At 44.8% G+C, this 21,441-nt stretch overlaps 1 protein-coding gene across 1 annotated transcript in view; it reads left to right on the top strand.

The window, feature by feature from the left end:
• Positions 1 to 1,235: 1,235 nt before the first annotated feature.
• The window catches only part of LOC311118978 (protein disulfide-isomerase-like), a gene marked incomplete at its 3' end in the record, with an annotated part of 22,520 nt that continues 2,314 nt past the window's right edge, over positions 1,236 to 21,441 (top strand). The window contains exons 1-4 of the mRNA XM_084193725.1: positions 1,236 to 1,502; positions 5,342 to 5,542; positions 5,671 to 5,804; positions 15,407 to 15,544. Of these exons, the coding sequence (XP_084049851.1) occupies positions 1,346 to 1,502; positions 5,342 to 5,542; positions 5,671 to 5,804; positions 15,407 to 15,544 (630 nt within the window). The remainder of the gene's footprint in view (positions 1,503 to 5,341; positions 5,543 to 5,670; positions 5,805 to 15,406; positions 15,545 to 21,441) is intronic.

Genomic DNA, 21,441 nt, shown 5'->3' on the forward strand with positions numbered 1-21,441 from the left:
GGCTAATACAGTCTGGTGATGTATTTAGTTCAGCAGGCTAATACAGTCTGGTGATGTATTTAGTTCAGCAGGCTAATACAGTCTGGTGATGCCTAGGCTTTAGTTCAGCAGGCTAATACAGTCTGGTGGTGCCTAGGCTTTAGTTCAGCAGGCTAATACAGTCTGGTGATGTATTTAGTTCAGCAGGCTAATACAGTCTGGTGGTGCCTAGGGTTTAGTTCAGCAGGCTAATACAGTCTGGTGATGTATTTAGTTCAGCAGGCTAATACAGTCGGGTGATGCCTAGGGTTTAGTTCAGCAGGCTAATACAGTCTGGTGATGTCTAGGCTTTAGTTCAGCAGGCTAATACAGTCTGGTGATGTATTTAGTTCAGCAGGCTAATACAGTCTGGTGATGTATTTAGTTCAGCAGGCTAACACAGTCGGGTGATGCCTAGGCATTTGCTTAGACGACGTGTGTTCAAACCCGGTCAACCAGACTCCACCCTTGTCTGACTACCCAGAGTGCACTGCAGCGGTGCGTCTGGGGTCACCTTGCCTTCCCAACAGCCTCTCTGGCTAATAAACAGTCATTATTAAAACTCAGATATCAGCCGTGTGAGTGTGTGAGTGCAGAGTGCGGTGTGTTTGATAGGCTCCTGGTGATATACAGCTGATATGAGTGTGATAGTTGGCTGGAGACAACAGTAGTGTTTCTGTACCAACTATGATAAAGACTTCTTTACCAGCTCAGCATTAACACACACACACACACACACAGACACACACACACACACACACACACAGAGAGAGACACACACACACACACCTGCACACACAGACACACACACACACACACACACACACCTGCACACACAGACACACACACACACACACACACACACACACACACACAGACACAGACACACACACACACACACACACACACACACCTGCACACACAGACACACACACACACCTGCACACACAGACACACTCACACACATCTCACACACTCACACACACACACACACACACAGTCACACACACACACACACACACACACACACACACACACACACACACACACCTGCAGACACACACACACATCTCACACATCTCACACACCCACACAATCAGAGAGGGGCCATTACCAGCGGAACCAAAGTACACGTTTCTTATCAGCCCTATCTTACATTCCCCCTCAGCAGCACACACACTACACACTACACACACTACACGCACTACACACACACTACACACACACACACACACACCACACACATACTAACACAGACACTGTCACACATTCACACAGACAGACCCAGACTCCCTCTGTGTGAGAGTCAGTTCCACTGTGAATAACCATGAGGAGGGCACTACTGCTGCTCTGCGTAGCTGGCTGCTGTCTGAGTGGACCTGGCAGCTCTACCTCTCTCCCGGAGGAGAACGGGGTGCTGCAGTTGAAGAAGGAGAACTTTAACCGAGCGCTCCAACAACACAAACAGCTGCTGGTGCACTTCTGTAAGTAACCCACTAACCTTTAGCCCTAAATACTGTAACGAGTACTAACCTGAAGTACTGTAACTAGTACTAACCCTAAGTACTGTAACTAGTACTAACCATAAGTACTGTAACTAGTACTAACCCTAAGTACTGTAACTAGTACTAACCCTAATTACTGTAGCTAGTACTAACCCTAAGTACTGTAACTAGTACTAATCCTAAGTACTGTAACTAGTACTAACCCTAAGTACTGTAACTAGTACTAACCCTAACTAATACTAACCCTAAGTATTGTAACTAGTACTAACCCTAAGTACTGTAACTAGTACTAACCTTAAGTACTGTAACTAGTACTAACCCTAAGTTCTGTAACTAGTACTAACCCTAAGTACTGTAACTAGTACTAACCCTAAGTACTGTAACTAGTACTAACCCTAATTACTGTAGCTAGTACTAACCCTAAGTACTGTAACTAGTACTAATCCTAAGTACTGTAACTAGTACTAACCCTAAGTACTGTAACTAGTACTAACCCTAACTAATACTAACCCTAAGTATTGTAACTAGTACTAACCCTAAGTACTGTAACTAGTACTAACCTTAAGTACTGTAACTAGTACTAACCCTAAGTTCTGTAACTAGTACTAACCCTAAGTACTGTAACTAGTACTAACCTTAAGTACTGTAACTAGTACTAACCCTAAGTACTGTAACTAGTATTAACCTTAACTAGTACTAACCCTAAGTACTGTAACTAGTACTAACCCTAAGTACTGTAACTAGTACTAACATTAAGTACTGTAACTAGTACTAACCCTAAGTACTGTAATTAGTACTAACCCTAACTAATACTAACCCTAAGTACTGTAACTAGTACTAACCCTAACTAATACTAACCCTAAGTACTGTAACTAGTACTAACCCTAAGTACTGTAACTAGTACTAACCTTAAGTACTGTAACTAGTAATAACCCTAAGTACTGTACCTAGTACTAACCCTAAGTACTGTACCTAGTACTAACCCTAAGTACTGTAACTAGTACTAACCCTAAGTACTGTAACTAGTACTAACCCTAACTAGTACTAACCCTAACTAGTACTAACCCTAAGCCCTCTACACATCCAACCTGGTACTGGAACCAATCTGCAGAGGGCTGGTGTTAGTGCAGGCTTTTGCTCCAACCAAGCAGTAAAGACCCTGCTTCTCCCAATCAACTGATTCTACTGACTGCCATGACCAGGGTAGTAATATGGGGTCATAATAGTAGTAGTCGTTATATGGGGTCATAATAGTAGTAGTCGTTATATGGGGTCATAATAGTAGTAGTCGTTATATGGGGTCATAATAGTAGTAGTCGTTATATGGGGTCATAATAGTAGTAGTCGTTATATGGGGTCATAATAGTAGTAGTCGTTATATGGGGTCATAATAGTAGTAGTCGTTATATGGGGTCATATTAGTAGTAGTCGTTATATGGGGTCATAATAGTAGTAGTCGTTATATGGGGTCATAATAGTAGTAGTCGTTATATGGGGTCATAATAGTAGTAGTTACACTACATGACCAAAAGTATGTGGACACCTACTCGTCGAACATCTCATTCCAAAATCATGGGCATTAATATGGAGTTGGTCCCCCCTTTGCTGCTATAACAGCCTCCACTCTTCTGGGAAGGCTTTCCACTAGGTGTTGGAAAAGTGCTGCGGGGACTTGCTTCCATTCAGCCACAAGAGCATTAGTGAGGTCGGGCACTGATGTTGGGCGATTAGTCGGCGTTCCAATTCATCCCAAAGGTGTTCGATGGGGTTGAGGTCAGGGCTCTGTGCAGGCCAGTCAAGTTCTTCCACACCGATCTCTACAAACCATTTCTGTATGGACCTCGCTTTGTGCACGGGGGCATTGTCATGCTGAAACAGGAAAGGGCCTTTCCCTTCACTGGAACTAAGGGGCCTAGCCCGAGCCGTTAAAAACAGCCCCAGACCATTACTCCTCCTCCACCAAACTTTACAGTTGGCACTATGCATTCGGACAGGTAGCGTTCTCCAGGCATCCGCCAAACCCAGATGCGTCCGTCGGACTGCCAGATGGTAAAGCGTGATTCATCACTCCAGAGAACGTGTTTCCACTGCTCCAGAGTCCAATGGCGGCGAGCTTTACACCACTCCATCCGACGCTTGGCATTGCTCATGGTGATCTTAGGCTTGTGTGCAGCTGCTCGGCCATGGAAACCCATTTCATGAAGCTCCCGACGAACAGTTATTGTGCTGACGTTGCTTCCAGAGGCAGTTTGGAACTCTGTAGTGAGTGTTGGCAACTGAGGACAGAAGATTTTTATATGCTATGCGCTTCAGCACTCGGCGGTGCTGTCTTGCAATAGATTTTCAAGTTGATTTAAGTCAAAATTGTAACTCGGCCACTCGGGAACATTCACTGTGGTCTTGGTGAGCAACTCCAGTGTACATTAGGTTTTTGTTCTGCTGAAAGGTGAATTTGTGTCCCAGTGTCTGTTGGAAAGGGTTTTCGCTAGGATTTTGCCTCTGCTTAGCTCTATTCTGTTTGTTTGTATCCTAAAACCCTCCCTTGACGATGACAATCATACCCATAACATGATGCAGCCACCAGCATGCTGGAAAATGTGGAGAGTGGTACTCAGTGATGTGTCGTGTTGGATTTGCCCCAAACATAATGCTTTGTATTCAGGACATAAAAGTTAATTTCTTTGCCACATTTTTGACAGTTTTACTTTATAATAATAATAATATGCCATTTAGCAGACGCTAAATGTGTGTGTAATGCGTGTGTGTAATGTGTGTGTGTGTGTAATGTGTGTGTGTGTGTGTTTATAATGTGTGTGTAATGTGTGTGTAATGTGTATGTGTGTAATGTGTGTGTAATGTGTGTGTAATGTGTGTGTGTGTGTGTGTAATGTGTGTGTAATGTGTGTGTGTGTAATGTGTGTGTAATGTGTGTGTGTGTAATGTGTGTGTGTGTAATGTGTGTGTGTGTAATGTGTGTGTGTGTAATGTGTGTGTAATGTGTGTGTGTGTGTATGTAATGTGTGTGTAATGTGTGTGTGTGTAATGTGTGTGTGTGTAATGTGTGTGTGTGTGTGTAATGTGTGTAATGTGTGTGTAATGTGTATGTGTGTAATGTGTGTGTGTGTACATTTACATTTACATTTTAGTCATTTAGCAGACGCTCTTATCCAGAGCGACTTACAGGAGCAATTAGGGTTAAGTGCCTTGCTCAAGGGCACATCGACAGATTTTTCACCTAGTCGGCTCGGGGATTAGAACCAGCGACCTTTCGGTTACTGGCACAACGCTCTTACCCACTAAGCTACCTGCCGTGTAATGTGTGTGTGTGTGTGTGTGTGTGTGTGTGTGTGTGTGTAATGTGTGTGTGTGTAATGTGTGTAATGTGTGTGTGTGTGTGTGTGTGTGTGTGTGTAATGTGTGTGTGTGTAATGTGTGTGTGTGTAATGTGTGTGTAATGTGTGTGTGTGTAATGTGTGTGTGTGTGTGTGTGTGTGTGTGTGTAATGTGTGTGTGTGTGTGTGTGTGTGTGTGTAATGTGTGTGTGTGTAATGTGTGTGTGTGTGTGTGTGTGTGTGTGTGTGTGTGTGTGTTTATAATGTGTGTGTGTGTAATGTGTGTGTGTGTGTGTGTGTAATGTGTGTAATGTGTGTGTGTGTGTGTGTGTGTGTGTGTAATGTGTGTGTGTGTAATGTGTGTGTGTGTGTGTGTGTGTGTGTGTGTAATGTGTGTGTGTGTGTGTGTGTGTGTGTGTAATGTGTGTGTGTGTGTGTGTGTGTGTGTGTGTGTGTGTGTGTGTGTGTGTGTGTGTGTGCATGTAGTTGCTCCTCTCTCTGGGGATGCCCAGCGGCTGGCGTTAGCGTTCCGTGGTGCAGCGGAGCAGCTGATTGGCTCGGAGGTGAAACTGGGCGTGGTCGACGTCTCCAAGGAACCCAAACTGACCAAAGAACTGAACGCCACGACTCCACCCCCTCTACGGCTCTACCTATCAGGAGACAGACACAACCCTGTACCCTGCCCAGGTACAGACACACACACACACACATTACACACACACACACATTACACACACACACACATTACACACACACACACACACACACACACACACACACACACACACACACACCCTCTCTCTTCTGTCTGTTAGTCTTCCAGAATTCGGCCTCCATCGTAACGTGGCTGAAGAGGAGGGCGGGGCCTAGTGCTGACATCATCACTGACCTGAACCAATCAGATCGCTTCGTCGCCTCGGAGGAGCTGGTGGTTCTCGGACTGTTTAAGGTGACATCACTTCCTGTAGGGTCCGTAGTACTTCCTGTACCTGTAGCTGTAACGTGTGTGACCTCAACAACTTTTTTTATCTACCGGGGGACTGGAGTGGATCTCAGATGGACACAGACAGTTGCAGTTGTTGCAGACTCACATTGGGTTAAAGTTCTCACTGCGAAGAATTTCAATCCGCAATATAAAAAAAATCTGGTTTGGAGATGACGTAGCCTGTTATAGAAGCATGTCTGTTCTACGAAATATATTCCCCCAAAATAAATGTATTGTCAAATATTTTATTTTCTCGGTTACGCTTTGTGCCCCAAACTGAAATGCATTGTTGATTTGTTGCTGACACTGACGATGTTCAGATGAAGTCAATTAAATAGTCTATAATGCACGAGGTGCTTAACTCACACAGTGGCGTGTAGACTACCGTAGCTAATGGCGACCAGCGGCGTGTAGACTACCGTAGCTAATGGCGACCAGTGGTGTGTAGACTACCGTAGCTAATGGCGACCAGTGGTGTGTAGACTACCGTAGCTAATGGCGACCAGCGGCGTGTAGACTACCGTAGCTAATGGCGACCAGTGGTGTGTAGACTACCGTAGCTAATGGCGACTCCCACAGTGGTGTGTAGACTACCGTAGCTAATGGCGACCAGCGGCGTGTAGACTACCGTAGCTAATGGCGACCAGTGGTGTGTAGACTACCGTAGCTAATGGCGACTCCCACAGTGGTGTGTAGACTACCGTAGCTAATGGCGACTCACACAGTGGTGTGTAGACTACCGTAGCTAATGGCGACTCCCACAGTGGTGTGTAGACTACCGTAGCTAATGGCGACTCCCACAGTGGTGTGTAGACTACCGTAGCTAATGGCGACTCACACAGTGGTGTGTAGACTACCGTAGCTAATGGCGACTCCCACAGTGGCGTGTAGACTACCGTAGCTAATGGCGACCAGCGGCGTGTAGACTACCGTAGCTAATGGCGACTCACACAGCGGCGTGTAGACTACCGTAGCTAATGGCGACTCACACAGTGGTGTGTAGACTACCGTAGCTAATGGCGACTCCCACAGTGGTGTGTAGACTACCGTAGCTAATGGCGACTCCCACAGTGGTGTGTAGACTACCGTAGCTAATGGCGACTCCCACAGTGGTGTGTAGACTACCGTAGCTAATGGCGACTCACACAGTGGTGTGAAGACTACCGTAGCTAATGGCGACTCACACAGTGGTGTGTAGACTACCGTAGCTAATGGCGACCAGTGGTGTGTAGACTACCGTAGCTAATGGCGACTCCCACAGTGGTGTGTAGACTACCGTAGCTAATGGCGACTCACACAGTGGTGTGTAGACTACCGTAGCTAATGGCGACTCACACAGTGGTGTGTAGACTACCGTAGCTAATGGCGACTCCCACAGTGGTGTGTAGACTACCGTAGCTAATGGCGACTCACACAGTGGTGTGTAGACTACCGTAGCTAATGGCGACTCCCACAGCGGCGTGTAGACTACCGTAGCTAATGGCGACTCACACAGTGGCGTGTAGACTACCGTAGCTAATGGCGACCAGCGGCGTGTAGACTACCGTAGCTAATGGCGACTCACACAGTGGTGTGTAGACTACCGTAGCTAATGGCGACTCCCACAGTGGCGTGTAGACTACCGTAGCTAATGGCGACCAGCGGCGTGTAGACTACCATAGCTAATGGCGACTCACACAGTGGCGTGTAGACTACCGTAGCTAATGGCGACTCCCACAGTGGTGTGTAGACTACCGTAGCTAATGGCGACTCACACAGTGGTGTGAAGACTACCGTAGCTAATGGCGACTCACACAGTGGTGTGTAGACTACCGTAGCTAATGGCGACCAGTGGTGTGTAGACTACCGTAGCTAATGGCGACTCCCACAGTGGTGTGTAGACTACCGTAGCTAATGGCGACTCACACAGTGGTGTGTAGACTACCGTAGCTAATGGCGACTCACACAGTGGTGTGAAGACTACCGTAGCTAATGGCGACTCCCACAGTGGTGTGTAGACTACCGTAGCTAATGGCGACTCACACAGTGGTGTGAAGACTACCGTAGCTAATGGCGACTCCCACAGTGGTGTGTAGACTACCGTAGCTAATGGCGACTCCCACAGTGGTGTGTAGACTACCGTAGCTAATGGCGACTCACACAGTGGTGTGAAGACTACCGTAGCTAATGGCGACTCCCACAGTGGTGTGTAGACTACCGTAGCTAATGGCGACTCCTACAGTGGTGTGTAGACTACCGTAGCTAATGGCGACTCACACAGTGGTGTGAAGACTACCGTAGCTAATGGCGACTCCCACAGTGGTGTGTAGACTACCGTAGCTAATGGCGACTCCCACAGTGGTGTGTAGACTACCGTAGCTAATGGCGACTCACACAGTGGTGTGTAGACTACCGTAGCTAATGGCGACCAGTGGTGTGTAGACTACCGTAGCTAATGGCGACTCACACAGTGGTGTGAAGACTACCGTAGCTAATGGCGACTCCCACAGTGGTGTGTAGACTACCGTAGCTAATGGCGACTCACACAGTGGTGTGTAGACTACCGTAGCTAATGGCGACTCACACAGTGGTGTGTAGACTACCGTAGCTAATGGCGACTCACACAGTGGTGTGTAGACTACCGTAGCTAATGGCGACTCCCACAGCGGCGTGTAGACTACCGTAGCTAATGGCGACCAGTGGTGTGTAGACTACCGTAGCTAATGGCGACTCACACAGTGGTGTGTAGACTACCGTAGCTAATGGCGACTCACACAGTGGTGTGTAGACTACCGTAGCTAATGGCGACTCACACAGTGGTGTGTAGACTACCGTAGCTAATGGCGACTCCCACAGTGGTGTGTAGACTACCGTAGCTAATGGCGACTCCCACAGTGGTGTGTAGACTACCGTAGCTAATGGCGACTCACACAGTGGTGTGTAGACTACCGTAGCTAATGGCGACTCCCACAGTGGTGTGTAGACTACCGTAGCTAATGGCGACTCACACAGTGGTGTGAAGACTACCGTAGCTAATGGCGAAGTCATTAATTATTATTCAGGATGGAACTTTCCAGTGCGACTATTTTTTTGCCATGTAATGTTGCTATTAAAACAAAACAGGACAACCCCATAGTAGGCAACTTGTTGTTCTATGCAAGATAAATATTCCTCTCCAGGCGCATTCATGTGAGAGCCATAGGGAGTGAAACGTGTATTCTGACAAGCAGTCAACTCACAACAGTTCTTAATGCAATCTCAGGAAACACGTTTTGAAAGCAGTTTGAAACCCTAACCCTTTGTTAAAAAAAGATCCCAGCTTTCCATTGTTACCACGTTTATTTCTCTACTCCAATAATTGAGGGCGTGGCATCGTTTTAAAAAACGCCGTTCCAACCAGGGCATGGTTTAGGTGGAGCTGCACAACAGAGCTCTTTAAAGGGGCAATGGCGTCTTAAAAGGGCAATGACATCCTTTATCAAATAGAAACCAAAATAAACATTTCCCCCCCCCCCCCGAGTGAATAATCATAAATAATAATTAACAATAACTGGACTGGAATTGGTCAAACTCGCAGTTTAATACATGTACAAAATAATCTTATTTCCCTGAAATCATGCTGATCATGACTATCTTGCATGAAAGGGGAGGTTAACTAGGCTCCAGACTTATACATAGCTAGACATGACTTCCTGGTTAACTAGGATCCAGACTTATACATAGCTAGACATGACTTCCTGGTTAACTAGGATCCAGACTTATACATAGCTAGACATGACTTCCTGGTTAACTAGGATCCAGACTTATACATAGCTAGACATGACTTCCTGGTTAACTAGGCTCCGGACTTATACATAGCTAGACATGACTTCCTGGTTAACTAGGCTCCAGACTTATACATAGCTAGACATGACTTCCTGGTTAACTAGGCTCCAGACTTATACATAGCTAGACATGACTTCCTGGTTAACTAGGATCCAGACTTATACATAGCTAGACATGACTTCCTGGTTAACTAGGCTCCAGACTTATACATAGCTAGACATGACTTCCTGATTAACTAGGCTCCAGACTTATACATAGCTAGACATGACTTCCTGGTTAACTAGGCTCCAGACTTATACATAGCTAGACATGACTTCCTGGTTAACTAGGCTCCGGACTTATACATAGCTAGACATGACTTCCTGGTTAACTAGGCTCCAGACTTGTACATAGCTAGACATGACTTCCTGGTTAACTAGGCTCCAGACTTGTACATAGCTAGACATGACTTCCTGGTTAACTAGGCTCCAGACTTATACATAGCTAGACATGACTTCCTGGTTAACTAGGCTCCAGACTTATACATAGCTAGACATGACTTCCTGGTTAACTAGGCTCCAGACTTATACATAGCTAGACATGACTTCCTGGTTAACTAGGCTCCAGACTTATACATAGCTAGACATGACTTCCTGGTTAACTAGGCTCCAGACTTATACATAGCTAGACATGACTTCCTGGTTAACTAGGCTCCAGACTTATACATAGCTAGACATGACTTCCTGGTTAACTAGGCTCCGGACTTATACATAGCTAGACATGACTTCCTGGTTAACTAGGCTCCAGACTTATACATAGCTAGACATGACTTCCTGGTTGACCTGAAAGGGGATGTTAACTAGGCTCCGGACTTATACATAGCTAGACATGACTTCCTGGTTAACTAGGCTCCAGACTTATACATAGCTAGACATGACTTCCTGGTTAACTAGGCTCCAGACTTATACATAGCTAGACATGACTTCCTGGTTAACTAGGATCCAGACTTATACATAGCTAGACATGACTTCCTGGTTAACTAGGCTCCAGACTTATACATAGCTAGACATGACTTCCTGGTTAACTAGGCTCCAGACTTATACATAGCTAGACATGACTTCCTGGTTAACTAGGCTCCAGACTTATACATAGCTAGACATGACTTCCTGGTTAACTAGGCTCCAGACTTATACATAGCTAGACATGACTTCCTGGTTAACTAGGCTCCAGACTTATACATAGCTAGACATGACTTCCTGGTTAACTAGGCTCCAGACTTATACATAGCTAGACATGACTTCCTGGTTAACTAGGCTCCAGACTTATACATAGCTAGACATGACTTCCTGGTTAACTAGGCTCCAGACTTATACATAGCTAGACATGACTTCCTGGTTAACTAGGCTCCGGACAATCCATCTGAGATGCTGTTTTTTTCCTGGTTGACCTGATAGCCAGTGACGTGACAGACAGTACCACCATCACTGCATATTCACAAACATTCTCTTGTCAGAGGAGGCTGGTTTGATGTTGATTATGGTGTTTTCTGATACCAAATATGCCAGATAATGTTGGAAGGTGCTCATTTTTGGAAGTGGGTTGAAAACCTAAAACCAATGCAAAGCAGCTAGTGAGGTACTGCCCTGTTTCAGCTGTTATGGTCAGTCTAGCTGTATGGAGAAGGTACTGCTCTGTTTCAGCTGTTATGGTCAGTCTAGCTGTATGGAGAAGGTACTGCTCTGTTTCAGCTGTTATGGTCAGTCTAGCTGTATGGAGAAGTTACTGCTCTGTTTCAGCTGTTATGGTCAGTCTAGCTGTATGGAGAAGGTACTGCTCTGTTTCAGCTGTTATGGTCAGTCTAGCTGTATGGAGGAGAAGGTACTGCTCTGTTTCAGCTGTTCTGGTCAGTCTAGCTGTATGGAGAAGGTACTGCTCTGTTTCAGCTGTTATGGTCAGTCTAGCTGTATGGAGAAGGTACTGCTCTGTTTCAGCTGTTATGGTCAGTCTAGCTGTATGGAGAAGAAGGTGCTGCTCTGTTTCAGCTGTTATGGGCAGTCTAGCTGTATGGAGAAGAAGGTGCTGCTCTGTTTCAGCTGTTATGGTCAGTCTAGCTGTATGGAGAAGGTACTGCTCTGTTTCAGCTGTTATGGTCAGTCTAGCTGTATGGAGAAGGTACTGCTCTGTTTCAGCTGTTATGGTCAGTCTAGCTGTATGGAGAAGGTACTGCTCTGTTTCAGCTGTTATGGTCAGTCTAGCTGTATGGAGAAGAAGGTGCTGCTCTGTTTCAGCTGTTATGGGCAGTCTAGCTGTATGGAGAAGAAGGTGCTGCTCTGTTTCAGCTGTTATGGTCAGTCTAGCTGTATGGAGAAGGTACTGCTCTGTTTCAGCTGTTATGGTCAGTCTAGCTGTATGGAGAAGGTACTGCTCTGTTTCAGCTGTTATGGTCAGTCTAGCTGTATGGAGGAGAAGGTACTAATCTGTTTCAGCTGTTATGGTCAGTCTAGCTGTATGGAGAAGGTACTGCTCTGTTTCAGCTGTTATGGTCAGTCTAGCTGTATGGAGAAGGTACTGCTCTGTTTCAGCTGTTATGGTCAGTCTAGCTGTATGGAGAAGGTACTGCTCTGTTTCAGCTGTTATGGTCAGTCTAGCTGTATGGAGGAGAAGGTACTGCTCTGTTTCAGCTGTTATGGTCAGTCTAGCTGTATGGAGGAGAAGGTACTGCTCTGTTTCAGCTGTTATGGTCAGTCTAGCTGTATGGAGGAGAAGGTACTGCTCTGTTTCAGCTGTTATGGTCAGTCTAGCTGTATGGAGAAAGTACTGCTCTGTTTCAGCTGTTATGGTCAGTCTAGCTGTATGGAGGAGAAGGTACTGCTCTGTTTCAGCTGTTATGGTCAGTCTAGCTGTATGGAGAAGGTACTGCTCTGTTTCAGCTGTTATGGTCAGTCTAGCTGTATGGAGAAGGTACTGCTCTGTTTCAGCTGTTATGGTCAGTCTAGCTGTATGGAGAAGGTACTGCTCTGTTTCAGCTGTTATGGTCAGTCTAGCTGTATGGAGAAGGTACTGCTCTGTTTCAGCTGTTATGGTCAGTCTAGCTGTATGGAGGAGAAGGTACTGCTCTGTTTCAGCTGTTATGGTCAGTCTAGCTGTATGGAGAAGGTACTGCCCTGTTTCAGCTGTTATGGTCAGTCTAGCTGTATGGAGGAGAAGGTGCTGCTCTGTTTCAGCTGTTATGGTCAGTCTAGCTGTATGGAGAAGGTACTGCTCTGTTTCAGCTGTTATGGTCAGTCTAGCTGTATGGAGAAGAAGGTACTGCTCTGTTTCAGCTGTTATGGTCAGTCTAGCTGTATGGAGGAGAAGGTACTGCTCTGTTTCAGCTGTAATGGTCAGTCTAGGTGTGTGGAGAAGGTACTGCTCTGTTTCAGCTGTTATGGTCAGTCTAGTTGTATGGAGGAGAAGGTACTGCTCTGTTTCAGCTGTTATGGTCAGTCTAGCTGTATGGAGAAGGTACTGCTCTGTTTCAGCTGTTATGGTCAGTCTAGCTGTATGGAGAAGAAGGTACTGCTCTGTTTCAGCTGTTATGGTCAGTCTAGCTGTATGGAGAAGGTACTGCCCTGTTTCAGCTGTTATGGTCAGTCTAGCTGTATGGAGGAGAAGGTACTGCTCTGTTTCAGCTGTTATGGTCAGTCTAGCTGTATGGAGAAGGTACTGCTCTGTTTCAGCTGTTATGGTCAGTCTAGCTGTATGGAGAAGGTACTGCTCTGTTTCAGCTGTTATGGTCAGTCTAGCTGTATGGAGAAGGTACTGCTCTGTTTCAGCTGTTATGTCAGTCTAGCTGTATGGAGAAGGTACTGCTCTGTTTCAGCTGTTATGGTCAGTCTAGCTGTATGGAGGAGAAGGTACTGCTCTGTTTCAGCTGTTATGGTCAGTCTAGCTGTATGGAGAAGGTGCTGCTCTGTTTCAGCTGTTATGGTCAGTCTAGCTGTATGGAGAAGAAGGTACTGCTCTGTTTCAGCTGTTATGGTCAGTCTAGCTGTATGGAGAAGAAGGTACTGCTCTGTTTCAGCTGTTATGGTCAGTCTAGCTGTATGGAGGAGAAGGTACTGCTCTGTTTCAGCTGTTATGGTCAGTCTAGCTGTATGGAGGAGAAGGTACTGCTCTGTTTCAGCTGTTATGGTCAGTCTAGCTGTATGGAGAAGAAGGTGCTGCTCTGTTTCAGCTGTTATGGTCAGTCTAGCTGTATGGAGAAGGTACTGCTCTGTTTCAGCTGTTATGGCCAGTCTAGCTGTATGGAGAAGAAGGTACTGCTCTGTTTCAGCTGTTATGGTCAGTCTAGCTGTATGGAGAAGGTACTGCTCTGTTTCAGCTGTTATGGCCAGTCTAGCTGTATGGAGAAGGTACTGCTCTGTTTCAGCTGTTATGGTCAGTCTAGCTGTATGGAGGAGAAGGTACTGCTCTGTTTCAGCTGTTATGGTCAGTCTAGCTGTATGGAGAAGGTGCTGCTCTGTTTCAGCTGTTATGGTCAGTCTAGCTGTATGGAGGAGAAGGTACTGCTCTGTTTCAGCTGTTATGGTCAGTCTAGCTGTATGGAGAAGGTACTGCTCTGTTTCAGCTGTTATGGTCAGTCTAGCTGTATGGAGAAGGTACTGCTCTGTTTCAGCTGTTATGGTCAGTCTAGCTGTATGGAGGAGAAGGTACTGCTCTGTTTCAGCTGTTATGGTCAGTCTAGCTGTATGGAGGAGAAGGTACTGCTCTGTTTCAGCTGTTATGGTCAGTCTAGCTGTATGGAGAAGGTGCTGTTCTGTTTCAGCTGTTATGGTCAGTCTAGCTGTATGGAGAAGGTACTGCTCTGTTTAAGCTGTTATGGTCAGTCTAGCTGTATGGAGAAGGTACTGCTCTGTTTCAGCTGCTATGGTCAGTCTAGCTGTATGGAGAAGGTACTGTTCTGTTTCACTTGTTATGGTCAGTCTAGCTGTATGGAGAAGGTACTGCTCTGTTTCAGCTGTTATGGTCAGTCTAGCTGTATGGAGAAGGTGCTGCTCTGTTTCAGCTGTTATGGTCAGTCTAGCTGTATGGAGGAGAAGGTACTGCTCTGTTTCAGCTGTTATGGTCAGTCTAGCTGTATGGAGAAGGTGCTGCTCTGTTTCAGCTGTTATGGTCAGTCTAGCTGTATGGAGGAGAAGGTACTGCTCTGTTTCAGCTGTTATGGTCAGTCTAGCTGTATGGAGGAGAAGGTACTGCTCTGTTTCAGCTGTTATGGTCAGTCTAGCTGTATGGAGAAGGTACTGCTCTGTTTCAGCTGTTATGGTCAGTCTAGCTGTATGGAGAAGGTACTGCCCTGTTTCAGCTGTTATGGTCAGTCTAGCTGTATGGAGAAGGTACTGCTCTGTTTCAGCTGTTATGGTCAGTCTAGCTGTATGGAGGAGAAGGTACTGCTCTGTTTCAGCTGTTATGGTCAGTCTAGCTGTATGGAGAAGGTACTGCTCTGTTTCAGCTGTTATGGTCAGTCTAGCTGTATGGAGGAGAAGGTACTGCTCTGTTTCAGCTGTTATGGTCAGTCTAGCTGTATGGAGGAGAAGGTACTGCTCTGTTTCAGCTGTTATGGTCAGTATAGCTGTAAGGAGAAGAAGGTACTGCTCTGTTTCAGCTGTTATGGTCAGTATAGCTGTATGGAGAAGAAGGTGTCCATATATCCAAGACCTATGAAATGTTTGGATCCTTCTTGACTGTAATGTGATTTGTGGTTTCAAATAAAGTATTTCAAATGTGTGTGTGTGTGTGTCTAGGACTTGGAGCGGGGGCGTGTGGAGGTGTTCTACGCGGCGGCCGTTGACCTCCCCGACCTCCCTTTCTCTGTGACCCAGAACCAAAACATCTTCAGGAAGTATGACATCACACAAGACTCTGTGCTGCTTGTCCGACAGGTTAGTCACACGCAGGCCGTGTCTGAAAACCGTCTTACCTACTACCTACTAAAGAGAGAGAGAGAGAGAGAGAGGGAGAGAGAGAGAGAGAGAGAGACAGAGAGAGAGAGAGAGAGAGAGAGAGAGAGAGAGAGAGAGAGAGAGAGAGAGAGAGAGAGAGAGAGAGAGAGAGAGAGAGAGAGAGACGGAGAGGGCAGGCCGTGTCTGAAAACCGTCTTACCTACTAAAACGACATACTGTGTTACTCATCATACTACATACTATTAAGGACATACTGTTTAGTAGAAACGTATGCAGTCAGCAACACATATCGATATACTAGGCTCATCCATACTGAGAAATATCGATACACTAGGCTCATCCATACTGAGAAATATCGATACACTAGGCTCATCCATACTGAGAAATATCGATATACTAGGCTCATCCATACTGAGAAATATCGATACACTAGGCTCATCCATACTGAGAAATATCGATACACTAGGCTCATCCATACTGAGAAATATCGATACACTAGGCTCATCCATACTGAGAAATATCGATACACTAGGCTCATCCATACTGAGAAATATCAATATACTAGGCTCATCCATACTGAGAAATATCGATACACTAGGCTCATCCATACTGAGAAATATCGATATACTAGGCTCATCCATACTGAGAAATATCGATATACTAGGCTCATCCATACTGAGAAATATCGATACACTAGGCTCATCCATACTGAGAAATATCGATACACTAGGCTCATCCATACTGAGAAATATCGATATACTAGGCTCATCCATACTGAGAAATATCGATATACTAGGCTCATCCATACTGAGAAATATCGATATACTAGGCTCATCCATACTGAGAAATATCAATATACTAGGCTCATCCATACTGAGAAATATCGATATACTAGGCTCATCCATACTGAGAAATATCGATACACTAGGCTCATCCATACTGAGAAATATCAATATACTAGGCTCATCCATACTGAGAAATATCGATATACTAGGCTCATCCATACTGAGAAATATCGATATACTAGGCTCATCCATACTGAGAAATATCGATACACTAGGCTCATCCATACTGAGAAATATCGATACACTAGGCTCATCCATACTGAGAAATATCGATACACTAGGCTCATCCATACTGAGAAATATCGATACACTAGGCTCATCCATACTGAGAAATATCGATATACTAGGCTCATCCATACTGAGAAATATCGATACACTAGGCTCATCCATACTGAGAAATATCAATCAATCAATCAATCAATTTTATTTTATATAGCCCTTCTTACATCAGCTAATATCTCGAAGTGCTGTACAGAAACCCAGCCTAAAACCCCAAACAGCTAGTAATGCAGGTGTAGAAGCACGGTGGCTAGGAAAAACTCCCTAGAAAGGCCAAAACCTAGGAAGAAACCTAGAGAGGAACCAGGCTATGAGGGGTGGCCAGTCCTCTTCTGGCTGTGCCGGGTGGAGATTATAACAGAACCATGCCAAGATGTTCAAAAATGTTCATAAGTGACAAGCATGGTCAAATAATAATCAGGAATAAATCTCAGTTGGCTTTTCATAGCCGATCATTAAGAGTTGAAAACAGCAGGTCTGGGACAGGTAGGGGTTCCATAACCGCAGGCAGAACAGTTGAAACTGGAATAGCAGCAAGGCCAGGCGGACTGGGGACAGCAAGGAGTCACCACGGCCGGTAGTCCCGACGTATGGTCCTAGGGCTCAGGTCTCTCAGTTGGCTTTTCATAGCCGATCATTAAGAGTTGAAAACAGCAGGTCTGGGACAGGTAGGGGTTTCGTAACCGCAGGCAGAACAGTTGAAACTGGAATAGCAGCAAGGCCAGGCGGACTGGGGACAGCAAGGTGTCATCATGCCCGGTAGTCCTGACGTATGGTCCTAGGGCTCAGGTTCTCAGAGAGAAAGAGAGAACGAGAGAATTAGAGAGAGCATACTTAAATTCACACAGGACACTGGATAAGACAGGAGAAGTACTCCAGGTATAACCAACTAACCCCAGCCCCCCGACACATAAACTACTGCAGCATAAATACTGGAGGCTGAGACAGGAGCGGTCCGGAGACACTGTGGCCCCATCCGAAGAAACCCCCGGACAGGGCCAAACAGGAAGGATATAACCCCACCCACTCTGCCAAAGCACAGCCCCCGCACCACTAGAGGGATATCCTCAACCACCAACTTACAATCCTGAGACAAGGCCGAGTATAGCCCACAGAGGTCTCCACCACAGCACAAACCAAGGGGGGGCGCCAACCCAGACAGGAAGATCACGTCAGTAACTCAACCCACTCAAGTGACGCACCCCTCCTAGGGATGGCATGAAAGAGCACCAGCAAGCCAGTGACTCAGCCCCTGTAACAGGGTTAGAGGCAGAGAACCCCAGTGGAGAGAGGGGAACCGGCCTGGCAGAGACAGCAAGGGCTGTTCGTTGCTCCAGAGCCTTTCCGTTCACCTTCACACTCCTGGGCCAGACTACACTCAATCATATGACCTACTGAAGAGATAAGTCTTCAGTAAAGACTTAAAGGTTGAGACCGAGTCTGCGTCTCTCACATGGGTAGGCAGACTGTTCCATAAAAATGGAGATCTATAGGAGAAAGCCCTGCCTCCCGCTGTTTGCTTAGAAATTCTAGGGACAATTAGGAGGCCTGCGTCTTGTGACCGTAGCGTACGTATTGGTATGTACGGCAGGACCAACTCGGAAAGATAGGTAGGAGCAAGCCCATGTAACGCTTTATAGGTTAACAGTAAAACCTTGAAATCAGCCCTTGCCTTAACAGGAAGCCAGTGTAGGGAAGCTAGCACTGGAGTAATATGATCAAATTTCTTGGTTCTAGTCAGGATTCTAGCAGCCGTATTTAGCATTAACTGAAGTTTATTTAGTGCTTTATCCGGGTAGCCGGAAAGTAGAGCATTGCAGTAGTCTAACCTAGAAGTAAATATCGATACACTAGGCTCATCCATACTGAGAAATATCGATACACTAGGCTCATCCATACTGAGAAATATCGATACACTAGGCTCATCCATACTGAGAAATATCGATATACTAGGCTCATCCATACTGAGAAATATCGATACACTAGGCTCATCCATACTGAGAAATATCGATACACTAGGCTCATCCATACTGAGAAATATCTATATACTAGGCTCATCCATACTGAGAAATATCGATACACTAGGCTCATCCATACTGAGAAATATCGATACACTAGGCTCATCCATACTGAGAAATATCGATACACTAGGCTCATCCATACTGAGAAATATCGATACACTAGGCTCATCCATACTGAGAAATATCGATACACTAGGCTCATCCATACTGAGAAATATCGATATACTAGGCTCATCCATACTGAGAAATATCGATATACTAGGCTCATCCATACTGAGAAATATCGATATACTAGGCTCATCCATACTGAGAAATATCGATATACTAGGCTCATCCATACTGAGAAATATCGATATACTAGGCTCATCCATACTGAGAAATATCGATATACTAGGCTCATCCATACTGAGAAATATCGATATACTAGGCTCATCCATACTGAGAAATATCGATACACTAGGCTCATCCATACTGAGAAATATCGATATACTAGGCTTATCCATACTGAGAAATATCGATACACTAGGCTCATCCATACTGAGAAATATCGATACACTAGGCTCATCCATGCTGAGAAATATCGATACACTAGGCTCATCCATACTGAGAAATATCGATACACTAGGCTCATCCATACTGAGAAATATCGATATACTAGGCTCATCCATACTGAGAAATATCGATACACTAGGCTCATCCATACTGAGAAATATCGATACACTAGGCTCATCCATACTGAGAAATATCGATACACTAGGCTCATCCATACTGAGAAATATCGATATACTAGGCTCATCCATACTGAGAAATATCGATACACTAGGCTCATTCATACTGAGAAATATCGATATACTAGGCTCATCCATACTGAGAAATATCGATATACTAGGCTCATCCATACTGAGAAATATCGATACACTAGGCTCATCCATACTGAGAAATATCGATACACTAGGCTCATCCATACTGAGAAATATCGATACACTAGGCTCATCCATACTGAGAAATATCGATACACTAGGCTCATCCATACTGAGAAATATCGATACACTAGGCTCATCCATACTGAGAAATATCGATACACTAGGCTCATCCATACTGAGAAATATCGATATACTAGGCTCATCCATACTGAGAAATATCGATACACTAGGCTCATCCATACTGAGAAATATCGATACACTAGGCTCATCCATACTGAGAAATATCGATATACTAGGCTCATCCATACTGAGAAATATCGATATACTAGGCTCATCCATACTGAGAAATATCGATATACTAGGCTCATCCATACTGAGAAATATCGATATACTAGGCTCATCCATACTGAGAAATATCGATACACTAGGCTCATCCATACTGAGAAATATCGATACACTAGGCTCATCCATACTGAGAAATATCGATATACTAGGCTCATCCATACTGAGAAATATCGATATACTAGGCTCATCCATACTGAGAAATATCGATACACTAGGCTCATCCATACTGAGAAAAATCGATACACTAGGCTCATCCATACTGAGAAATATCGATATACTAGGCTCATCCATACTGAGAAATATCGATACACTAGGCTCATCCATACTGAGAAATATCGATACACTAGGCTCATCCATACTGAGAAATATCGAAATACTAGGCTCATCCATACTGAGAAATATCGATATACTAGGCTCATCCATACTGAGAAATATCGATATACTAGGCTCATCCATACTGAGAAATATCGATACACTACGCTCATCCATACTGAGAAATATCGATATACTAGGCTCATCCATACTGAGAAATATCGATACACTAGGCTCATCCATACTGAGAAATATCGATACACTAGGCTCATCCATACTGAGAAATATTAACATACTAGGCTCATCCATACTGAGAAATATCGATACACTAGGCTCATCCATACTGAGAAATATCGATATACTAGGCTCATCCATACTGAGAAATATCGATACACTAGGCTCATCCATACTGAGAAATATCGATATACTAGGCTCATCCATACTGAGAAATATCGATATACTAGGCTCATCCATACTGAGAAATATCGATATACTAGGCTCATCCATACTGAGAAATATCGATATACTAGGCTCATCCATACTGAGAAATATCGATATACTAGGCTCATCCATACTGAGAAATATCGATACACTAGGCTCATCCATACTGAGAAATATCGATACACTAGGCTCATCCATACTGAGAAATATCGATATACTAGGCTCATCCATACTGAGAAATATCGATATACTAGGCTCATCCATACTGAGAAATATCGATATACTAGGCTCATCCATACTGAGAAATATCGATATACTAGGCTCATCCATACTGAGAAATATCGATATACTAGGCTCATCCATACTTTGAAATATCGATATACTAGGCTCATCCATACTGAGAAATATCGATATACTAGGCTCATCCATACTGAGAAATATCGATACACTAGGCTCATCCATACTGAGAAATATCGATATACTAGGCTCTTCCATACTGAGAAATATCGATACACTAGGCTCATCCATACTGAGAAATATCGATACACTAGGCTCATCCATACTGAGAAATATCGATATACTAGGCTCATCCATACTGAGAAATATCGATACACTAGGCTCATCCATACTGAGAAATATCGATACACTAGGCTCATCAATACTGAGAAATATCGATACACTAGGCTCATCCATACTGAGAAATATCGATA

Source organism: Coregonus lavaretus (genome assembly GCF_964263955.1).
Source record: "Coregonus lavaretus genome assembly, contig: HAP1_SCAFFOLD_1433, whole genome shotgun sequence".
Lineage (NCBI taxonomy): Eukaryota > Metazoa > Chordata > Actinopteri > Salmoniformes > Salmonidae > Coregonus > Coregonus lavaretus.